General features: G+C 37.4%; 1 protein-coding gene across 1 annotated transcript; it reads right to left on the minus strand.

Moving 5' to 3' along the window:
- Positions 1–5887: 5887 nt before the first annotated feature.
- Positions 5888–7696, minus strand: LOC109205516. The gene has a single exon (XM_019368229.1). The coding sequence runs from the start codon at positions 7694–7696 to the stop codon at positions 5888–5890; it is 1809 nt and encodes a 602-aa protein (XP_019223774.1).
- Positions 7697–9001: the final 1305 nt, after the last annotated feature.

A 9001-nucleotide genomic window follows, 5' to 3' on the forward strand; every position in this document is an offset into this window, starting at 1 on the left:
CCGGTGACACAAATATTTGTCATTGGAAATCGGGGGCAATCAGTGTAGGGAAAAATTGATTTATAATAAATGGTCGAATGATATCATGACACGTGGAACGAAGATAGGCAAAAGGCGATTCAAGTAACAACCAGTACCGGCAATAACCGCTGCAGTTAACATCGGATAAACCCCGAAGGAAACATGGACTTCGGAAGTAGATCAAATGTTTTCCATTGGATATTATTCCATGAAAAATAATCTCTAACATTAAATGGGCAACTGTTGCAAAGAATATTTGCATTCATGACCTATTGTTATATATTAATCAATGACTCCTTTATTATCATTTAAGTGAGGCTTGACCCTAGGATCTTGCTTCCCAAGGTATAGCTATAAATAGCAGGCTCAGTAGCCATTATAACATACGAAATTCTGGGTAAAATTTATGCTATATTTCATTTCCACGCTCAATAAAAAAATTTATTTGCTCTTTTTCATTGCTATCATTTCTATTCTCGGAGACACTGCTCTCGGGGCTAGGCTTGTTATCTTCTTTAATTTCAATTGCTACGTCTTACTTTTACTCTTATTTCGTTATCATTTTAGGATCAAATCAGTTCGGTTGTCTAAAAATCACGTAACAAATTTAACTGTATCGTTTTACTGGTTAACAGTATTTAACACTTTTGAACATCACTTGATTGAAGAATACTTATTAGCTTATTGACTTGATTGAAAAATGATACCATTCTGCGCCACTATTTAAATTTTGTCCTCGTTAAAGTAATTTGTGCAAACATAGCTTTGGCACCACACACCCTAAATAATGAAAAATTACGCACGAGTTTTGCCGGCTGGCATAATTTTGATACAAACTTCATTCTACCTATTTCGTCAAATTGTTCATTAATCTTGCCAAATTGGCAATCTTTCCTTATTTACAAGTTATGTCGGTCGGGAGAATTTGATCACGCCCAACTTTAGTCCTAAAAAGGATAATCGGTCATTGTATATGTAATACGGTCTAAGAGTTCGGAGTCGAATCCCACAGAGAACTAAGGTTTAGCTACAACTGTTTACTATCACTAAGAAGACAAGCTCGAATAATTCCTAAGTTATAAATATTAAGATTCTTATGTCTAACTGATTAACTAACAACTTAAAGTAGTAAATTAACAACCAGAGATGCTAAGGGTTGGAGACAAGATTAAGGAGGCCTAAAGTTATAATTTTTCCAATTGTTGGAATCCTTCCCGCTACGTCTCCTGTAATATCGCCTAGGTATTATCTACCGATCGTGAGTAATTCGGGTGTCGTAGTTCTCTTCCGAGAAACTACCTCAATTGACTAGACGTATTCTTCTGAACTACGTTTGCTGGCACTAGTTCACCGCTCACTAAGATCACGCCAAGGTTTCGTTATTCCTAATCCCACCTTTATACCCTCCGTATTGATTTCTCACATACGTTAGGAATGATGTTTTTCAACGACTACCTAAATGCTTACCCTCTCTCAAGCAATACACTCTAGATATGCACAGTCAATTGAAGGTCAATCAATCAACAACATTAAATACGTAGTTGAACAAGTAGAGAAACCCAACGACTCAATTATATAAAAACATAACAAGAATATATCCTACAAAAGGTTTCATCAAAACTCTAGATAACAAATTAGCTATTCATAATAGTATGCAAAACTACAATACTAGAATTCATAACCAATAATGAAAATAGGAAGAAGGAAGTGAAGAACTCGTAGAAGAATTCTTCGCCTTGTTCCTAGCAAGTTCTTGCCTCCTTAGACCGAATCCCCTCTTAAGAACGTTCAACCTCCTCCTTAGACATGTTTGGGGAGTACTTATATGCTAGGGTTGAAGTCTCCAAGTCCAAAATTGAGTAGGAAATAATTTATTTATGGACTAGGTATGATTACTCTAATTCGCAAACTTTTGACCACCGGGCGCTTGACCTCGCGAGGCCAGGCTTGTAGCGCAGACAAGCTGGAGCTAGCTACACTGGCCTATAGCGGGGCCAACCAAGTTGCGGAGCTGGCTACGCCTGGCCTGTAGCACGGCCAAGCTGGCTACAAAGGTGGCTATGTCTGGCATGTAGCGTGGCCAAGCTGGATACAGATCTAGCTACGTCTGGCCTGTAGCCAGGCTTGGGTACTTTGTGTTTTTGTGCTCTTTCCTTACATTTTTGTTCTCTTTTCGTTCAACTTTCATTCGACTCTTTCTTCTGATGCTCCTACACATAAAATAACATAAGTTAGCTCAAATGTCGCACAATTAACCACTAAACTAAGAACATGTAAGGCGAGTAATGTATTAAAATATACTCCCTCCGCTCCAGTTTATGTGAACTTATTTCCTTTTTGGTCCGTTCCAAAAAGAATGACCCCTTTCTAAATTTGGAAATAATTTAGCTTAAACTTCCAATTCTACCCTTAATGAGAAGCTTTTATAACCACACAAATACTCTGAACCTCTTTTTAACTTGTTTAGGTCCACAAATTCAAAAAGTCTTCATTTTTTTTAAATTACGTGCCCAGTCAAACAGATTCACGTAAACTTGAACGGAGGGAGTAGCATTTCTGCCAAACATCACATAACTTGTATACAGTCTTCATTCTACTTAATTTATTAAATTAGAAAGAAAATAGAGAGAGATGGAGAAAAATTTTCTGTGTATTTTCAATTAGATCGTGAACTGTACAGACTGTGGCCCATATATACAGCAAAATAGAATCTAAGGCCTAACTACCTGTACACTTGTCTATTTTCCTATTGGCTATTCTATAACAAACTCACATGGTATTTATAAAATTAAATAAGAAATGCAGAAATATAAAATGGCTAATACTAATCTTGTCTTCAGCTTATTGAGCCCAATGATTTATGAGCCTAAAATAACAATATAGGCCCAAACAACTTTAATATCTATATACCCAACTTGTATCTTCAGACATCAATTCTCAGACATTGGAAATATCGAACTCTTCTTCTTCTTCATCTGAGCTCTTCTTCTTCTTCATCGTTGGATCCTTTCTGTATCTTTGAGCAAGGATCCATGAATACCAAAATTAGGATGGGGTTTCTTCCTAATATCCCCCCTCAAGTTGGAGGGTAACTTGGTGACCCCCAACTTGTTCAAAATTTCTATGTGAGAAACCCCTGATAGAGGCTTTGTGAAGAGATCTGCCAGTTGTTCTTTAGAAGGAACAAAAGAGAGTGTAATTAACCCGGAAAGAAATTGTTGACACACAAAATGGCAATCAATTTCCACATGCTTCGTGCGTTCATGGAAGATGGGGTTACGGGCTATGTGGATAGCTGCTTTGCTATCAGAATGAAGAGGTATGGGAAGTGTGACTGGTGCAGAGAAATCCTCAAGAAGACGAACAAGCCAAGTAAGTTCTGCAGTCACTCTACGCATAGATCTATATTCTGCTTCTGCAGATGAAAGGGAAATTGACACTTGCTTCTTTGATTTCCAAGAAATCGGTGCTCCTCCTAATGTGATAAAGAAGCCACTGACAGATCTTCTTGAATCCTTGTAGGAAGCCCAATCAGCATCACAAAAGGCAAGCAAGGAGAAAGATGGTGTTGCTGATAGAAGGATCCCTTGGCCAGGATCTGAGCTCAAATATTTCAGCACTCGTAAGGCTGCATTGAAGTGAGAGAGACATGGCCTCTGCATGTACTGGCTGAGGGTGAGGACCGCAAAAGACAGATCTGGTCGAGTGTTAGTCAGGTAGTTCAACTTCCCAACTAGATATCGATACACTGTGGGGTTATGCAAAGGTTTCCCATCATCAGCTTGGAGTTTGGAAGAAGGGTCAAGAGGAGAGGTGACTCGAGCCAAGTGAGAAACTTCAAACTCATTCAGCATGTCCAAGGTAAATTTTCTTTGACTCACAATAAAACCTTCTTTTTCCCTCAGAATCTCCATCCCCAAGAAATAATGTATGCTTCCTAAATTTTTGACTTTAAATTCAGTATTTAGGAAATCCTTGATGTGCTTGATCTCTTCCAAATCATCTCCAGTTAGTAGAATGTCATCTACATATACAGCTAGTATAGAAATCAGACTTCCTGTTCGTTTAAAAAATAGAGAATAATTATTTAATGATGAAGAATATCTTTTAAAACTCAAAGCCCCTGCAAGCCTTGCATACCATTGCCTGGATGCTTGCTTCAACCCATATAGTGATTTTCTTAATAAACAAACATGCTTAGGAGTTGGAGGTGTTAAACCTGAAGGAAATTTCATATACACCTCCTCCTGAAGATCTCCATGCAGAAATGCATTGTTAACATCCAATTGAGACACATTCCAGTCCCTTTTAGCTGCAATAGTGAGCAAACATCTTATGGTGGTCATCTTCACCACTGGTGAAAATGTCTCTCCATAATCTATCCCTTCTCTTTGGACATCCCCCCTTACTACCAGCCTTGCCTTTAATCTTTCAACTCTTCCATCTGATAGATGCTTCACCTTGTATACCCATTTGCAAGGTAAAGCTCTTTTCCCTTTAGGTAACTCAACTACATCCCATGTGTGGTTGTCTTCTAGTGCCTTAATTTCTGAATCCATAGCTGCAATCCAACCTGGATGTTGACAAGCCTGTGCAAAACTGTTAGGCTCTGTAAGTGTAGAAATTGACTGCATGACATGTTGGTTATTTGGGGATAGAGAGGAGAAACAATACTCCCTAGGTTTAGCTGTATGAGTGAAACAAGCAGCTGCTACATCTGTGAACATGATATTATTGCACACATAGTCCTTTAGGTAGGCTGGTTGGTTGGTAATTCTCCCTGACCTTCTTACTGGTGTAACCTGGTTAGGTTCAGGGAGTGGTGATATGGTATGTGGTGGATCTGGGATAGGTGAAGAAGAAATTGGACTAGGAGGTGAATAAGTATGGTGGGGTGTTGATGAAGAACTTGGTGATGGGGAAGAAAAATCATCAGGAAATTCAGGTTCCAAAGAAATAGGTGACTGATGGTCCTGTAGTGGAGCTTGCTGGTTGTGTTCTGTACTGTAGGTTGGGTTGGAAAAAATAGGCTGATGTGAGGGTCTGTTTTTAGCAAAAGGAAAATGTGTTTCATGAAACTTGACATCTCTTGAAACAAATACTCTTCCTGATGATATTTCCAGCAACTTATATCCTTTTTGATGAAGAGGATATCCAAGCAAAACACAGGCTGTTGCTCTCTCATCAAACTTTCCCCTTCCCTGTGCTAATGTTGAAGCATAGCAAAGACATCCAAAATTCCTTAGGTAATCATACTTAGGCTTCTTCTTAAACAAGACCTCATATGGTGTTTTTCCTTTAAGAACACTGGAAGGCATCCTATTAATGAGATGTGTGGCAGTTAAGATAGATTCTCCCCAATATGACATAGGTAACTTTGATTGAAACATTAAGGCTCTTGCAGTCTCCAATAGATGCCTACGTTTCCTCTCAACAACTCCATTTTGTTGGGGAGTTGCCACACAAGACAATTGATGTATAATTCCTTGAGAGGCTAGGAAGGCTGCCTCTTGAGTCCCTTTTCCTAACTCCAATGCATTGTCAGGTCTTATCACTCTTACCTTCTCATTGAATTGTCTCTCAACCATAGATAGGAAAGATTTAAGCATTGGAAAAGCATTACTTTTACCACTTAGTAAAAATGTCTATGTCCCCCTACTGTAGTCATCTACTATAGTGAGGAAATACCTGAAACCATTGTAAGTGTTTGACCTATAAGGTCCCCATGTGTCAATATGTATAAGCTCAAATCTGTGCTTGGAACTTATTTTACTGATAGGGAAAGGATTTCTGATTTGTCTAGCTTTAGGACACACATCACAAACAAAATCAGAATTAGATCCGGAATGAAAGAAATCTAAATGCTTCATTGCTGAAAATGGGAGGTGACCCATCTTACATGCCAAAGATTAACATCTGAAACAGTGTTCACTAGGACTGGACTAGAAAAAGAAACAGACTCAGAAATGGAATTTCTTCCTTTTGGAATTGAAAATACATCATTGCTAAATAAACCCTTAGACTTGATACTACTTGGTTCCAATAAGTAGAGTCCTTCTCTAACTTCACCAAAAGCTTGAGGACTCTTCATTGAAAGGCCCTGCAACACACACTCAACAGATGTGAAAAGCACATCATATTTAAATTGAACACAAAACCTATGAACTGACAGCAGGTTATACTTGAATTCTGGAACATGCAATACATTGTTCAGAACATGACCAGGCAGGATAGAAATGCTCCCTATATGAGTAACAATTACCTTGAAAGAGTTAGGTAAACTGATGTTCAAAGGTACAGGGAGTGGAGAGAGAAACAAGAAAGAATTAGAATCAAAACACATATGCTCTGAGGCACCTGAATCTATTATCCAGGTGTCTGATTTTAAAGTGGTGAAAACTGATCCTGAATACTTCAGAATAGTACCTGCTATTGCATTAGCATTGATTCCTGTATTTCCTGCCTGTGCCAATTTTGTTTGCTTGTAGATGTGCATCATTTCTGCTACTTGCTCTTTGCTAAGCTGCTGTCCAAAATTATTCCCATTAAACTCATTTCCTTGTCCTCCTGGATTCTCTTCTTTATGTGCCACCACTGCATTCCCTTTAGTTTGATTCTGATACCCTTTATGATTTGTGAATTCAAAATCATCAGGAAAACCAATGATTCTGTAACAATCTTCCTGTGTATGTCCTGTTTTTCCACAATAAGTGCAGGACACATTTGGGTTGTATTTCTTCTTTGCTTTGAATTTCTGCTGAGGTTTAACAAACTTGTGTCCAGAATTGTTGAATTTGGGTCCTGTCCCTGTTCCCCTTTGAGTCTGATTTCTGAATTTCTGGTGATTCTTTCCTTGTCCTGTAATCATGAAGGCTGCAAAATCAGCTAGAAGTTGTGCATTAGGTTCTTTGTTCTCTCCTGCTGCCATAAATGAAACTGATTGAGAGTTAAAACTTGCATTTGCATAAACCTCCCTTTGATTTTCATCCTGTAAGAGTAAGGAATAAGCCACATCCGTGCTGGGCAAGGGATTCATCATGAGGATGTTTCCCCTTGCCTGTGCATAAATGTCATTTAGTCCCATTAGAAATTGGATCAACCTTTGATCTTCTAGAGACTTAGTTAATTTTTCCTTTCCTTCACAAGTACAAACACAAGAGCAGCATATAATGACATTCAAGGCATCCAATTCATCCCACAAACGTTTAAGTTTAGTGAAATAACCTGCAATATCACTATTCCCCTGTACTAAACCTGATAGTTCCTTTTGCAGGTGATAGAGCTTTGCTCCATTTGATTTCCCAAATCTCTGTTCAAGGCTGTCCCAAAGCTCCTTGGCAGTCTTGGAATAGATGACACTGTCAGCAATGTCCTTTGAGAGAGCATTAAGGATCCAAGAGATGACCATATCATTCACACAATTCCATTGCTCAAGTTCTGGAGAGTTGAGACCTGGAGATTTGCAAGCTCCATTGATGAATCCAAGCTTCCTTTTAGTTGGCAAGGACAAGAGAATGGACCTCCTCCATCCTGGGTATCCTCTTCCATCAAATACACTATTGACTAGAGTCATACCCGGAGAGTCGGAGTTATTGAGGTGATAGGGGTGATTAGCATCATAGGTGACAGCTTTCGCAGTATTGCTGGTTTCTGCAGCAGCGACTGTGTCTCCCATCTTGTTCTATTAAAGAAATTAATCTAGAAAATTGATTGTATTGCTGGATCGAGCTAACTGCTCTGATACCATGAAAGAAAATAGAGAAGATGAAGAAAATTTTCTGTGTATTCTCTCTTAGATTATGAACTGTACAGACTGTGACCCATATATACAGCAAAATAGAATCTAAGGCCTAACTACCTGTACACTTGTCTATTTTTCTATTGGCTACTCTATAACAAACTCACATGGTATTTACAAAATTAAATAAGAAATGCAGAAAATATAAAATTGTTAATACTAATCTTATCTTCAGCTTATTGAGCCCAATGAATTATGAGCCCAAAATAACAATATAGGCCCAAACAACTTTAATGTCTATATACCCAACTTGTATCTTCAAACATCAATTCTCAGACATTGGAAATGTCGAACTCTTCTTCTTCTTCATCTGAACTCTTCTTCTTCTTTATCGTTGGATCCTTTCTGTATCCTTGAGCAAGGATTCATGAATACCAAATTAGGATGGGGTTTCTTCCCAATACAATTTAACAAAATAGCATGATACCATACGGTACTGTTGGAAAACTAATTCAAAGTTGCAGTAGGAAACCTTAGTTATTTAAGATTTTGTTTAATTATTTTATGTCAAAATATGATTTGCAGTTAGGATAAATATTTTTTGATAGCTTATTTTGTGTGTGGAGATTTGTGAGAATTGTAGAGAGCTTTCAGAGAGATTTTATAATAAATTTTCCTTCAGGGACAATACCTAAAATTAACCAAAGCTCACATTAAGTTTATAAATTTAGTGCCCAACCTTCAACTTAGCTTGAGGTAGTATTCTTTTAAAATTGAACTTGGAGTTTAACACATAAATGAAGGTATTTACAGAAAAGAAAAAACAAAAAAATAATAATTTGAAGGCCCTGCAATATTATCCAGAAGAATTCAAAGAACAGAAGTAGGACTATAAAGAGGATTTCAATTTCTTCCGGAAAAAGAAACAGAGAAAAACTACAGGTTTCCGTACAATGCTATGCGAAAGAAATGGTAATATTATGAATTTAACTTCCACTAAATTGCAGTATGAATGAATTTTTTTACAATATATAAGTGGAATTCTATAAAATCTATTTTATCTTATTTTTTAAATCATATATTATTATTTAAGTGGCTAATAATGTAAAAATATATATGTTATATATATTCACATAAAAAGTTAAAACTCCAGTTGTATATATTCAGTCACAACGACTAAATAAAAAAAGGCGGAACAGATAAAAAGGCCCAGTTTGCGTATGATTGAAAATAACTCAAAAA

Source organism: Nicotiana attenuata, unplaced genomic scaffold (genome assembly GCF_001879085.1).
Source record: "Nicotiana attenuata strain UT unplaced genomic scaffold, NIATTr2, whole genome shotgun sequence".
Classification (NCBI taxonomy): Eukaryota; Viridiplantae; Streptophyta; class Magnoliopsida; order Solanales; family Solanaceae; genus Nicotiana; species Nicotiana attenuata.

Bases quoted from the DNA above. Each gene is read 5' to 3' on its own strand.
- LOC109205516 (XM_019368229.1), bottom strand. From the start codon at position 7,696: ATGGGAGACACAGTCGCTGCTGCAGAAACCAGCAATACTGCGAAAGCT.